General features: G+C 44.6%; 1 protein-coding gene across 7 annotated transcripts in view; it reads right to left on the reverse strand.

Moving 5' to 3' along the window:
- Positions 1–7,680, reverse strand: part of EML6 (EMAP like 6) — an 86,049-nt gene extending 78,369 nt beyond the window's left edge. For all 7 annotated transcript variants that reach the window (XM_068186214.1, XM_068186209.1, XM_068186213.1 and 4 more), the window contains exon 1: positions 7,286–7,680. In XM_068186214.1, the coding sequence (XP_068042315.1) occupies positions 7,286–7,482 (197 nt within the window). In that variant the 5' untranslated portion in view covers positions 7,483–7,680. The remainder of the gene's footprint in view (positions 1–7,285) is intronic.
- Between the last annotated feature and the right edge of the window lie 8,004 nt (positions 7,681–15,684).

The raw sequence follows: 15,684 nt of genomic DNA on the forward strand, positions 1-15,684 counted from the left end.
AGGGAAAGGAAAGGGAAAGGAAAGGGAAAGGAAAGGGAAAGGAAAGGGAAAGGAAAGGGAAAGGAAAGGGAAAGGAAAGGGAAAGGAAAGGGAAAGGAAAGGGAAAGGAAAGGGAAAGGAAAGGGAAAGGAAAGGAAAGGGAAAGGAAAGGGAAAGGAAAGGGAAGGAAAGGAAAGGAAAGGAAAGGAAAGGAAAGGAAAGGAAAGGAAAGGAAAAAGTAGCATTTCTTTGCCACTATTATTTAACAACATCAAACAATCAAAAATCTCATCAAGTCTCAAAGAAGAGAATGGGAGTGCATATGGAAGGTCACAGTGCTCTGCTGTGCATCTTTTGCAAATGCCCAATGAATTATTAGTTATGGCCACAATTAATGAAATCTGCCAGACCCATAGAGTCACGTTAACCCAATGTGCAGTTAAGAAAACACAGCAGTATTCCTGTCTGGGATTGGAGTGGGCTACTTGTTCTAAGCATTTTTTGTAAAATTCTCTTTTCTGCAACCCCATAGCCCAGGCGCAATTCTCTAAAACTTGGTTCCAGTATTAGGATGTAAAAGGCAGAACCTGGGGCATGTCTGGAAACAGTAGCTCTGGGTTAGACCCTCGCAGCCAGCCCAAGCAGGGCAGGTGACAGCAGAGGGACAGTTCACTGCAAGGCCACAGCCACACACCCACCAAACCACAAAGAGAACTCCCCGGGGAAAGGCAGCTTCCATTATTCCCCTCTTGGGAAGGAGGAACTGCATTATAAGGAATGCAGCACAGAGGCCCATCCTAAAGCAGCTTGAGATTCCAGACAGAACCACAGAAACTTCTTCAGTCTGACAAGCAAAAGCTTGAAAATAGCTCTTTCAACTAAAGACAGCTTTCAAAAAGAGTCAATATAATATCCTTTTAGACACTTGTGGCCACTCCCACATGCCACATATTTAAAAAAACTCAAACAAATCTCCTGTGGAAGTAAAAGGCCAGCACATAAGCAACAATCACTGCATCTGCACAAGACCTTGAATCAGGAACACAACTGTATATTATAAACTTGTTTTACAGCCATTAAGAAAGAGCAGTTTCACTGAACAGCATTTCAATTTTTTTTTTTTAATAAATAATTTCTAAACAGATGAGAATCCCTCAGAATCCTAGATGGATCAGGAACCTGCTGTAGACCTACTGCTAAAATCTCATTTAAGTGCAGCCACACTTGCACATGTTCAGCACCAGTGTGACCAGGGCCAGAGAGCAGGTCCCAGTGGCATCATCTCTGATGTGCTGCCACAGAGAAAGCTCAGCTTTTACCTTATCATAGATTCCAGCACTGGAGAAGCCAAAAGTACCTTAAGTACCTTTAAGTACCTTACAAACAGTGCTCAGACACTAGAGAGATAAAAGGAAAAGTTAAGAAATTTACGTTTAACACTTTTTCTGGTCAGACAGCAGCTGACTGTGACTAACCTCCAGTTGAAGAGCTCTTAGGATACAAAGAAGGAGGCATGGTCTGCCTAGTCAGGGTGAAAGCAAAAGGACTCCAGCCTTAACTGCAGGTGGAGCTGTAAAAAACTGAGGGTGTATTTTGTCTTTTTTACTACAGTTAAGTTCTAAAGTAAACAACATCTCTTTAAAAAAACCCAGAAAATTCTTCTTCAAAAGTACGGCTCATCTTGCCCAAAACGATTATTTTGCAATTAATATTTGCAAGTAGTAGGTTACTACCACAGTAAATGATACTTTCAATATTTACCTCTGCATGTGGAAGATAGTTTCTGAGGATGAGAAAGCAGATGTTTGGCATGAATAGATGCCCAATTTTCAAGTGGAGGCATCAATATTAGTATGACTACATATGAACTGCAGTGCCAGTCAGTAATTTTCATGTAGGGTTATGCCTTGAACATTCAAGTCTGCTAAAATAATGGAGGGACTCAAAATTCCCTATAAAAAATCCAGTAAAATCTTTTGCAACAAGGAGTGTTAGGCAGCCAAAATAACAGGGCTGCTGTATCACTCTGAGAGTAGCCTTTATTTTATGTTCTGTTTTAATTACCATCATTTTAGTGTATTTCCATCCATCTGTCAGAGAAGAAAGAACAAACTTCACCAGTACCCACAGAAGTTCCAGCAATAACGTTAAGCACACCAAGGGTCATTGTGCTGCTGGAACACTTAAAGGAGCTTGGCATAAACATACACTCAGCCTTATGATCAGGCCTCCCTAAAGCTTTAGAGGTCTGTTCCCAGGCCTTTATAAATACCACTTCTGAAGGGGAACTTAAATTCAATGTGTCTCCTGGACAGCCAACGCAGACAACTAAATGCTCCTGGGGTAGAAATGCACCTCATGAAAAAGAAGCTGATGTTCCAAAGAACAGTCTTTAGGTGGGAAGAAAAGGAGGCATTTTTGCTCTTTACTGACGTTCCCAAAAACCTGAGCAGTTGGCAAGTCAGCAGAAGACCTTTTACAGACCTCAAATCCCCTCCTACTTTCACGCTGAAGCATTCCAATACTTGGAGCTGTAGATTTTTTTTTTAATTTGAAATTAACTCACATGAAAACATTTTCTGTGAGTTTTCATCCTGGTAAAGAGTGATTACACACAACTACCTGACCATCATGACTCCTGGCCATCTGAAATCAAGTTGAAATAAAACAAGTAAAAAAATTGCAGAGACTTAACACATAGGAAATGTAAAAAAAAAAAAAAAGTATTAAAAAATTAGGTTTAGACTGCTCTGGTTGAAGGCTGTGGTTAAATGATGACCATTCTCATCAACTTATAGTGACAAATGCCTGTTGAGTTTCTCTCCACTTTTAACTGATCTAAGCATTTCTAAATCACTTTCAATAAGATACTGTAACTGTATATTACAACACATCTGATGCATTAATACAGATATTTAAGAAACCAATTTATAGCAGGTCACACCCTGATAAAAACTTCAAATCTAAGTGCAGCACAGCACTCAAGTAGATGCAAAAGAGGCCACTGGAACTTCATGGAATAAACAGCATTTTTCCCAGGTTTTCCAGCATTGAAAGCAAAGAAGGCAACAAACTGATTAGAGGAGTTTTTATGGGGAACTAATTCCTTTCATACAAAACTCATTTAACAACTTGCTGCCTCAAAACAGTTCCCAAAACCCTGCTTCACCCCAGGTGTGCCATGTCTGTTTAGTTTGGATGGCTTGGTGGATGCACTGGTGTAGCATCCACGTAAGAAACAGGGCTGGAATTTCTGGTGTTGAAAATCTCTCCTAAAATCTCTCATTTAGGTGACTGAATCTCAGCAGTCCTGTGGGGTCACCTCGGGTGTCTGAAATCCAGGGTTAGCCCAAGATGAAGACAGTGCAGCTCCCATGCACTGATGATAAACAAGAACCACGGTAACCTGAGCACCACTCTACAACCAACACCTGCTGTCACCTTCCAAATGGTGGCAACTGAACAGAAATTTAAATTATTTTAGATCCCTTCAAATAAGCATAACCCTATAAACAGAAATATTATAACACATAATTTTAAATAAAAAACATTTAAGTATAATTCAGATCTTCTGTCTCTGAGCTTTTGATTGCATAGCTCTGCTATCAATTTAGTACTTCCAAAATTATATTTACTGTGGTCAGCAATACACAACATTGCTTGAAGCTTATTACTCCTATTTTCCCCACAGCAGCAAGACAAGAAATCCACATCCTGCCACACATCCTATCTCCTGAAAGGACCCTAGTGGAGAACAAGCCAGGCCTCCATGGCTCCCGCAGCCCAGAAAATCCCATCCCCGCTGGCATGGCCATGGTTTTAATCTCAATCTGTCAGCACAGTGGCATCCCCCCAGCGCACTCAGAGCGATATTCTGATAAATCCGACACTGCTGGTACACTGTGAGCAGCCTTACATAAACAGCAGCTCTGGAATCCATGGATAACAGCAGGGCTTTGCAGGTAGTACAGAGACCTGGGAGAGGGAGCAGGCCTGCTGCCTCACGAGAGACTGGCATGGAGGCGGTCAGGATGGAAAACTGCTTTTGTAGGTGCATAACATACAAAATATCAGATTCCACAAGAAACCAGGGTGTGTAACAACATATTCAGGACAACTGTTCAAAACTGAAGAAATTCTTGGAACTCAAAAACAGGGAGAAATAACTTTGTCACTACACCATAGGAAAAATTTCTCAGGGTTAGGAATCTCTGCTCACAAATGACTTCTGCAGAAACAGATAAAATCAGTTGTATTTTTAAGTGATAGTGAGAAGTATCTCAATGGGTTATATTTTTATTTTTGCTGTTTGCTGTGGCTTTTACATGCACAAGTTGCAGAAAAATTATAGGAAAGAACTGTCTCCATTCAAGACTTAATTGAGAGACAAACAATTGATCTAACTGATCACTGTTGTACAAGTAATGCACAAAATTAAAGTAAGGAAACCTGTTCTTTTGAAAGTTTTCAATTACTGTCAAAGCTAATGCTCTGGGGGGTTCCTCACAAACTCCTCTGCAAAGCAGGGCTCTTTTAAAGGTTAAATTGGTGCTTCAGGACCTCATTTCCTCCTGAAGTTAAAGAAGGAAGCGCTGGAAGCACAGCACCTGGTGGTGGCTTCGCGCAGAAAACAGGACAATTCTGAGCTCCCTTGTTCCTGCTCAGAACATCGACCTTATTAGCTGAGTGCAGAACATTCAGTTCTTGTACAGGCAGAACTTGCCTTTCAAATGTGAATCTTGGAAAAAAAAGGCATGTCTCCAATACAATAAAATTTAATCCAATACTTTCTGGTCTGCTTTAGCCCAAAGTCAATTATGTCCAGCTGCATTATCTTGATGCAAAACAAGAGACAGAACTATTAATCTTGGAGAACATATTAAACATACACACCTGCCCTTTTCACCAAGGACAAATATCCCCTTTCATGACTTCAATAAACACTTCAAGGTAACACACAATATTACTTCTGAGAATCATGGGTTTCTCATCTTTTTTTTCAACAAAACAGCATTCACAACATCACAAAAAAATCACAGAAGGATATAACAGCAGTCCTTGGAAGCAGAAGATCTTCCCCCTTGAAGGTCTCCCAGTCACAGTGATTCACGGTATTTTCCAAAATCCAAGTTTTCTTTTTTATACAGTGTTTCAACCTCTTTAGAAATTACAACCTGTTGGACTGCAAATTCACGCCCTGCTGTTTAGAAGCTGGTCTTAAGCAAGTAAATCCCAACAAACCCAGAAAAACTGGATAAGTGCATTCATCCATTCATCTCAAATGGATGAGAGCTGTGAAGCTTAAAATGTGAGAATTTAAATTCCCACATTTATTAATCATATCAGCGATGACCACACAAGGCATCATCTACTTTAAAGTGCTTACAGTGATGGGATATTACATCAGTAGGGACTGCACCAGTGGCAAAGGAGGCAACCACCCCTGCCGTGGTGCAAACAACAGAATATTCCAGCAGCATTTTGGGTAGTCTGTCCTTCCTTAAACCCCACGTGGTGACAGCAACAGTTCTTGGCCGCTAAGAGCTGATATGAACTGTTGCTTGGCTTCTGCTCATGCCTTCTGGATGCAAATGTTTCATCCTTTGCGGAAACTGGAGTTTTCCACCACAATTCTGATGGTGTTCCAGATCAGAAACAAAACCCATCTTTCCAAAGCATGAGTGGACCTTCAGCATGTCCCTCAAGACACAACTACTTTGAACGCATGGTTCTAGCTTCCTTGAAAGAGCCCAATAGGCAGAAGCAGTGTCAAAGTACAAATGTGAGACATTAATTCTTTCTATCCCAGTTGTATCTTCTAAACATGACACTGCCAAAAGCAGACTCCTAATGTGACAGGTCTTAAAGTAAAGGGTACGGAAGCTGTACAATACACTTGGCTTGGGGAGGGAGGCACTGTCAGGTATTATAATAACGATTCAAACATGAGCACAGAAGTTCACAACTCTCTACATGGATTACGCTTCCTATACCAAAGAGGACCAAATTTTATGTCCATACAACAAGCAAAACTTTTCATTTCATGATCCTGCAGATGTCTCTAAAATACTGACTCTTCTCTGAGCAGCCCAGTGTCTATCTTCAGCAGCCTTTTGGAGCTGATAATACCTTTGGAACCAAAATAAACCTTGATGCACATGCACTGTATTTGATGAAATGCTGCTGCTTTGACACATCCTAGAGAGGGGGAGAAGGCTGCTACGAGGATACACAGCAGCCAAAAGCTCTTCCTGGGAAAAGTGGATGGCTTTCTGCAAACAAGGATTATGTGACAATTGTGTGGTTTGGTTATGGAGTGTCAAAACTCTGGCTTCAGGAGATGCTTCCATAGCACTCCCACACCATGAGTCACCTGGGACTGTTCTGGTTTCACATCATCCAGGAAATGCTTCATTCATGCTGAACTGGGTGAACAGGGAGGGCAGCAGATAGCTGTGCTCAGAGGAGTGGCATCACCAGGCAACATCCTTCTTGAGGATATTCTAGGCTCAGATTTCTCTCATCAAGTAGTAGCTACATTAATTTTCTATTTTACTGATGTAAATTTCTGTATTCTGGACAGATTTTTTTAAAGACTACCTTGAACACTGTAACTACATTTTTATTTTGTGAGGTGCTGTAAAAATATCAGCATTTCTGTAGGATGAAAACATCAATTAAATCCACTTCTCAGGCAGAATTTGAGAGAAAGGAACAATGAACTGGACAGATAAGGAAAAAGACCTGGCCATCTTGCACCAGCATGCTTGGGATTTTTTGCCTGGAGTGCAAACAGCTAAACTTGATTTTGATTTACATTTTCTGGATATTAAAACCGGATTAGCTTGAGCTACATGTCAGATTTATGGCACTCTCGTGCTGAGATTTGCTGAGGGTGAGAAGAGCTACACCTGGCTTCTGTACGAGGTCAGAATTGATGAGCTGGGGTCCCAGCTCTGGAAACATCAAGGTACTGGAAGCACGATTTTGCAGCACTGTTGCACTGAAATCTTTCCAGTGTTGAAATGAAGTGCTTTGCTTTTGGTGCAGTGCAATAGAAAAACTTAACCTTCCCTCCATTATTATTGCAATATTTTCAAGCTTTGCTACAAAATAATGATAATCAACAGTATCTAGAGATTCAGCTCTCGCAGAGATTGCTGCTAACAAATCTGAGCTGCTCTAAAACGGCAGGTACAAGCCGAGCTGTAAGAGGCGAGGAGGGGGTATTCTGCCAGCACTACATTCTCCTCCCTTCCCTTTAAACCCCACCCCACCCCACCACCAGAGAAGTCAGCCCCCTTACCTGATAATATCATCGTTGTGCCCGAGGAAGAATTTCTGGCTGTGCTCCCTGGTGTTGTAAACCACGCCGACTCCAGCCACGAAGTACACCACCTCTTTCCCTGCCGTGTAGTACAGGTTGTTGCGGCACTGGTGGCCCCGGTAGCCGTACACCCACTCCAGCCGGAGCTGGCAGCGCGGAGCCGTCCGATCCGCCATGATAACCAGCCCCCTGCCCACCGGCACACACAGCCGAGCGCCGGCCCGCCTTCCCCCGGCACGCTCTCTCCTTCCGAACGGCGGCGATCCCCGCCCGCCTGCTGAAGCCTCAGGTGTCCCTTCCGCGCGGGGATGAGGATGGGGATGGGGATGGGGATGGGCAGTGCATCCGCGGATGCGGGATGTCGCCGCCGCCGCCGCCGCCGCCGCCGCCGCCGCCGCCGCCGCGCTACCGCCGCGCCGCCACCATCGTCTGCTGCCGCCGCTGCCCAGGACGAGCCGCCGCCGCTCCGCCGCCGCTGCGCGACCCGGGCAACTTCTCGGGGGCACAAAAACACACCTACATAAGCAGCAGAGCCGGCTTTTTTTCTTTCCGAAGGCAAAGTAACTTCTGTGCGTCACCAGCACCACCTGCCAAAGTCTCCCCGCTGTGTCTCCCGTGTTGCACCTTCTTGTCTTCCTGCACAAAGCTTCCTGGGCGCTCTTCTTCTCAACATATCTACGCTCGGGGCCAGAGCTGGAAGAGAAGAACACACAAAACCCGTGCTCTAGAACCGCAGAATGCACGTGTGTTTAAAATGCAAAGGGACTGCCTGGACCGGGGAGCTCTGCTTGGATGAGGAGCTCTCGTTCGATGAGGGGAGCTCTCCTCGGATAGGGGAGCTCTGCCTGGATGAGGGGAGCTCTGCCTGGATGAGGGGAGCTCTGCCTGGCTGGGGGAGCTGCTCTTGGATGGGGGAGCTGCTCTTGGATGGGTGCTGTGGCCACTCTGGGTGGTCTGGGGGGGGCTTCTGAGGCTTTTCAGCAGGATCCAGTGCTCCGAGTCCTCATACAAATTCTCTCTTTCAGTATCATCTCCTATACAACATCCAGCATAAATATGGGAATATTACCCCACCTCTCCTCACCTCCAGCAACAGAAAACTTTCTCCTTTTGGATTCTATAGCAACTATGTAACTAAGACAATCTTATTTTTCCATGTTCAGTCACAAAACACTCCAAGTCTCCATGAGATAGACTGTGGTTTTGTTTGGGTTGTTTTGTTTTGGTTTTGGTGGGTTTTTTGGTTTGTTTTTTTCCCCTGTTTTTTGGGTTTGTTTTTTTTTTTTTTTTTCTGTCATTGTCATCCTTTGGAATGATACTATAAAGAATACACACGGAATACATTTTCTCTCTTGCCTTCTGCTTTTCCTAAAGCAGAATTCATATTCCCATTATCTGTCCAGCTTGACTGGTGCACGTTGTTGGTAGTAAGACACCCACTGCTTTAAAGTATCACTGCACAGGAGCCCAGACCCAGCCCTCCAGAAACTCACTCCAGAAGGCCACAACCGCAGGGAAGAGAATGCAGAGGAGCAGAACCAAACACCCATTTGCCGTGCACAGCGCCAGACGGACGGGAAGAGGGAATTCCAAGGCTGACGACCTCTGCACCTTTTCCCACACAACACGCCTCACACCGACCGAGCTGAAGAGCGGCGTGCCGGCACCGCTCGCACACGGGGTCACGGCGCCGGCAGCACTCCAGCACGCGGCAGCGGGACACCCGCCCTCGGGGAATGCGAACCCCGGCGCCTCGGGAGCCGCCTCGGGCAGGATCGCGGCCCCGGGCGGGCGGGGGGACGGCCGGAGCGCGCACGACGCCGGCCCCGAGGCGGAGCCGCCCTCCCGCCTCCCGGGGCGGCCCTTCCCTTCCCTTCCCTTCCCGCCCTTCCTGCTGAGGGGGCCCGGCCCTGAGGGGACCGCGGCGCCCTCCGCGACGCCCGGCACAGCCCAGCCCTGCCCCGCCCCGCAAGGCATGCGCAGGTTTAGGCACAAACCCCATCTTTCTGCTTTCCCCGTGTGCAATAGTCTTCAAAAATCTCACAGAATACAACCAAATTCGCACTCACGTTTTTTAACTCCTTCCCAGCAGCCGCTCACCACAAGCACCTTGTTTTATCATAGAATCGCGGAATATGTTGAGTTGGAAGGGATGCACAAGGATGATCCAGTCCAGCTCCTGGCCCTGCACAGGACACCCCGGCAATCCCACCGTGTCCCTGAGAGCGCTGTCCGAGCGCTGCTGGAGCTCTGGCAGCCGCGGGGCCGTGCCCATTCCCTGGGGAGCCTGGGCAGTGCCCCACACCTTCCGAGGGAAGCGCCTTTCGCCGCTCCCCAGCGCAGCGCTCCGACACAGCTCCAGCCGTTCCCTCGGGTCCTGTCCTGGTCACGGAGTGAAGAGATCGATACCGCTCCACCCTTTCCTCTCCCACCCTGTTGTTGTTGTTGTTTTTGTGGTTTTTCTCTAATTATCTAATTTACATAATAAAATTAATCAATATGACACATAGGCTCTTCACCTATCCAGCCAGGACAAATGAAAAACTAGTTTCAAGCCTCTGCTGCCGTGGCTGTTGCTTCTCTGTGAGCGACCGAAGTCAAGCTGAACTTTGTATTTAACCCTTTAGGAAAAATGATATCCTGTGTTTTGGGAAAAAAATTATAAAGTGTTATCATTATTTTAACAATTAAGTACACTTGTCATGAATGAACACCCCATAAAAACCTCAAAGAAAAACCTTAAACATGTGGTGTAACACAAGTTCAGTTTCATTCATTTTTCTGTAATCTGTACTCTCAAGAATTTGGTACATTTTTGATGGTGGTTGAATTAATTAAATTAGTTTAAGCATGAGGTTTTGTGTATTTTTTTGCAATTAAAAAGAAGGCATTATTACTTTCCTATTAGGATCTGTCATGTTGCTGAGAATGTTCCTCAATGCTGCAGCCTGCTGTTCACTGTCAGCACAACATAAATATCCTGGATGCTCTCATGGGCTGTTTTTCCAAGTTCTGGAGCCCTCAGCATCAAAAAGAGAATGGAAGGAGCAACACAAACCAAGACAAAGTGTGAACCTAAGTTTAAAAAGGGCATTTCTGTTAAAAAAAAAAAGAGTAGTCTGAATATACTTCCAATTTCACAGAACTGTAAAAATGAATGTTTTAAAATATGTTGAATAACTTAATTAAAAGAGACATAAAATTGACAATAACGGCAGCATTTTTCCTCCTCATTGTGGAAAGGAGCCCATTGACTGGGAACACATATCCTGTGACTTTACTACTTTTTTATTTTATATATGAAATGTAAAAACGAACTAATGTAGCATCTTGGATGAGTAGTAACTGAGTGACTGTCACCACTCTGCCAAAGGGCCCATTTGCTGCTGCTGTTGTGTTTTTTGAGGGCTTTGGGGTTGGCTTTTGGGTTTTTTTGTTTCTTTGATTGGTTGTTTTTTGTTTGGTTTGCTTCTTTGAAGCAAGCCTTGTATAGAAGATGCCAGAAAGCACCACATCTCAAATGAACTCCAATCCTCTGTGATACATCCTGCCCACTCTGTACATATCCAAGAGCTGTGATTAACAATGAACACTGAGGTTTTCCCTCCCAGAAACATCTGTCTTATGTCCTAGATCTCTGCTCCACAAAATAGCCTTTATAACTCATATTTTTATGGATGAATGTACAGCAGATGCACAGAGATGGCATATTAATTGGTATTTCAAAATTGGTGCCTCTTATCTGAGCTGCAAATACTTTTAAAAATTATATAAAATCCCTAAGAAGTCAAAGGAGGAGTCAGAAGCAGGAGCTGTGATCCAGTTCTGTTTATTTGTTGCGTGGCATTACATTAATCCAATCTTGACTGATGCCTCTCAATGATTTTACAATTTAACTACAAAATCATAATAGGGGAATTGGCTTTGAGCTCTTATTCCTTGTGGGCAGAAATACTGATTTGCATTAATGAAATGCTTGGATCTGGCCGGAACAGCATTAGGAAAAAAGGAGAAAAGAAAAAATGGAGCCTTTTCTATCCTCATGCCCGTTTCAGAAGCAGCCTGGAGGAAGTCCTGACCAGCCATGACAGACGGGTTCTGCTGCTGTCCCAGAGCTGTGCAGGACAGCCAAGAACAGCAGATGGATCAAACCTACGAAGGTTAGGTTTGAAGTAAAATCCCTAAGAAGTCAAAGGAGGAGTCAGAAGCAGGAGCTGTGATCCAGTTCTGTTTATTTGTTGCGTGGCATTACATTAATCCAATCTTGACTGATGCCTCTCAATGATTTTACAATTTAACTACAAAATCATAATAGGGGAATTGGCTTTGAGCTCTTATTCCTTGTGGGCAGAAATACTGATTAATTATTGAAATACTGATATATTATTATTAATTAATTAATGAAATGCTTGGATCTGGCCAGAACAGCATTAGGAAAAAAGGAGAAAAGAAAAAATGGAGCCTTTTCTATCCTCATGCCCGTTTCAGAAGCAGCCTGGAGGAAGTCCTGACCAGCCATGACAGACGGGTTCTGCTGCTGTCCCAGAGCTGTGCAGGACAGCCAAGAACAGCAGATGGATCAAACCTACGAAGGTTAGGTTTGAAGTAAAATCCCTAAGAAGTCAAAGGAGGAGTCAGAAGCAGGAGCTGTGATCCAGTTCTGTTTATTTGTTGCGTGGCATTACATTAATCCAATCTTGACTGATGCCTCTCAATGATTTTACAATTTAACTACAAAATCATAATAGGGGAATTGGCTTTGAGCTCTTATTCCTTGTGGGCAGAAATACTGATTAATTATTGAAATACTGATATATTATTATTAATTAATTAATGAAATGCTTGGATCTGGCCAGAACAGCATTAGGAAAAAAGGAGAAAAGAAAAAATGGAGCCTTTTCTATCCTCATGCCCGTTTCAGAAGCAGCCTGGAGGAAGTCCTGACCAGCCATGACAGACGGGTTCTGCTGCTGTCCCAGAGCTGTGCAGGACAGCCAAGAACAGCAGATGGATCAAACCTACCCATCACACCTCTGCACTGCGACACAGCGGCCCAAGGTGTCCCAGACCCCCTCTCTCACGGGATACTGCCTGCCTTCATCCAGCCTGGGGGGCTGCCTTTCTGCCAAATCTTCATGGATCCTCAGCGACCGATTTAAAATCACTGCAGAAAGCTTGATTTTCCCACAGAATCTCCCTTTTTCCTGCCACAGCAAGGATGGTGGAGCTCCGCACCTTTCTGTATCCTGGCTGCCATACTTGACTCAACTTCCCTCCTACGATGATTCAGCTGAGACATGTCTAAATCTTGCCACGAGTTTACATAACTCCTTAGAAATCTGACTTTCTGAGCGAAAAGAACTCGGATCCGAGCTCTTCATTCTCTCGACCGCACCAATAACCCTCGGTGCGCGGCCCCGGTGGCAGCGGTTCCCGCATCTCCCTGGATACAGTGACCTCTCATGGACGATGCCGGCACTCGGTGAGCAAGGCACAGTTTTGTCTCAGCTGGGCGTGAGGAGAACAGCAGTAGCAACAACACACTTGTAACAAAATTCGTGTTAGGCCCAAATAATTTTTGCCGTTACAACGTAATGAGCCACCCCAGCGTCTCATCTAACAGAGAAAGAGTACTGTGTGGCATTCCTAACTTTGGAATATAAAATAAATTATATTTCAGACACAGAAAAATGTGTATTCACGCTGCACTGTAGCTGTGGTGCTCACCACCACCAGGCTGATCAGCTGGAGGGTGGTGCTGAGCAGGGGAGGATCCGGCAGGCACCGACGCCCAAAACGCTTTCCTTTCATTCCATTAGGTGTTAGAATGCCAAGCGGCCCGTTGGAGGTCCCGGGCCGCGTGTCCCGGGGCTGCCCCGCGGGCCAGGCGCCGGCAGGCGGGCCGTGCTGCATTATGACACGCTGCGGATGCGCCCACGTGCGGCTCGGCCGGCTCCGCGGCGCCCGGGGACGGCGGCTGAGGCACACGCCAGCCCCGCGCCCCCTCCACAGCACGGCACCTGCTCCAGGCGCTCCGGACACGCCACAGCCACTTGCTGAGGGGGTGGCCTCCACTGGACAGGGCTGAGGTGTCCACTTCTTCCAGTAATTTCATCCTTAACATTAATCAGGGATTTAGCACAGCCTGCTTTTCGGATTATTCTTTTTAAATTGAAAGGACTAATGTTTGTTTTAACTCATTGGGATTTAAGTTTTTGTATTTCTTCATCCACCTGTGATTAGCAAAGGTAGGAAAAAAAAACCAAACAACAACAACAAAAAAACAGCCACCAAAAGTAGAAAAACTCTCATACCTGCAAGTTATTTATTGCTAAGTTAGACTCTGAAAGACCTTACCCATTTAAAATCTGAGAACTCAACCATAAGAAAGGAGACCATGGTGAAGGGAAAAAAACATCTAAACCAATATTTCACCAGGACAGAGATTAATAATTCCTTTACCATTACCATTAATCTTCCTCATACAAAGTACAGCCCTACCACAGCATATTCCATGTGCGGAACAGATGGATTAAGAGATTATTGGCATTAATCTAAAAGAAAACCCTCCCACCAACACATACTAAATTCTGATGGCTAAAGAGTTCTGGGTTTTTTCCCCACATTGTGCTCAATTTGCCTGGATATTGGAAGGACCCTCTGACACCTTCCCTCAGCTTAGAGTGTAATGTGAGGGTCCCTCCAAGATGGAAAAAAGGAGACTGACCTGACTACAGGACAATTCCAGTTCTTATCAATGACAAGCAGCACAGCTGGGAAGCGGTTTGCCTTGATTAATTTTCTTTGAAAATTTTCAGGTTCTGTATGACTTCTGCAATGTATCTCCAAAGGAAATATAACAATTTAGGTACAAAACAGCTGCAGTAATGTGCTACCCTGTACTAGAAATCCTCACCCTTCAGTGTGGCTCCAGGAGGAACAGAACATTCCAACTGTCAGCGGTGCAGCCATGGTCACTGGTGCAATTCAGAAAGTGTCACAGCCACCTCTGAGCAGGTGACACCAGTGGGACTGACATCCTGCTCCAGTTTCAGCCCCATTTCCACCACCCACCTTTGCAGTTTCCTCTTCCCCATATATTTTCCAGCAGCAGTCCCTCCCTTCACGTGGTCCAAGAGATTCCCTCACTTCTCTCCCTCCTGCCCTGGCACACAAATGTGTGCCCTGACTTGACTTCTCTGACTTGACTCTGTCTGGGGAGGTTCCTCCTGACCTCTCTCTGCCGGGAACTGCTCCCCGAGGCTCCAAGGTTTACTGGGATTCATTTCTGCTCCTCAGCAACTTCCAATCAGTCCCTAAGCAGAAAGGATTTTTATTCAAGTCATTCTTGGGAACAACTTCCAGTAAGGAGTGAGACAAACAAGAAAACATCTCTAAAGGCAATGTTCAACCAAGTCACTACAGAACCACACACCACAGGCTGTCGAGATCCATCTGCCTGACTGCTCATTGCACCAGCTCAGCTGAAGTGACACATATGTAAGGCATCAACATCTCTGTGCAGATTAATCAACTCAGAAAATCGTTTCATAGTCTCTAATAAGGCTAAACTTCAGCTTTTTCTAAAGTATTAGATTTTACATTTATAATACTAGCCTACATTTTACTAATAATTAGACTGAACATCATAACATTACAGAGTAAAAACTTGTGTACATGAATACTCCATTGTTTAATAACCAAAAACTTTGGAAAACAATAAAAACCCAGAGAACACTGTACACTCCATGAAAATAATTTAAAACACTGTATTGGTCACATGTTCAGGAAACTGTCACTTAGAAACACGTGAGTTTGCAGTTTATCTGCTTTCTACCAAAATTAATATTTGAGCGGATTTTAACAATCACAATACATTAAAACTCGGGTTCCTTACATTTCATTGACTTTAAAACACATTGGATTTTAGAGCTGTTCCTATTAGATGGTTCCCTAGGTGGCATCTAAGGTAAGGAAAGGATGTAAGCACTTGAGCAAAAGGTGGGCAGGAAGTTGGAGACTGATGCTTACTCAAAATGATGTCCTTTTGCTGCCAACTGGAACATGGAGCTTTACCTCCATCAGGTAAATGTTCAGGGAACTCCATTGCCCAGACTCTGATGTGCTTACTCCCATCCACTCTGCCGGTTTCACTTCCCACAAAAATTATCTGTATCAGAATATTTTTCAAAATATTAATTTAATTCCTTTTCTCTTTATTTTTGGCACTTAATTTGGGAGGCAGGGTACAAGGGAGGGCAGGTGGGAAGTGAAGGGAAAGAAAAGTGGGAAGAGAGAAAACAACTATTTCAGAACGAACATCCGCACAAAAGAATGGAATTACATTTAAAGACATCAGTTTCAGTGCACAGGAGAGA

The sequence above is a fragment of the Anomalospiza imberbis genome, chromosome 3 (genome assembly GCF_031753505.1).
Source record: "Anomalospiza imberbis isolate Cuckoo-Finch-1a 21T00152 chromosome 3, ASM3175350v1, whole genome shotgun sequence".
Lineage (NCBI taxonomy): Eukaryota > Metazoa > Chordata > Aves > Passeriformes > Viduidae > Anomalospiza > Anomalospiza imberbis.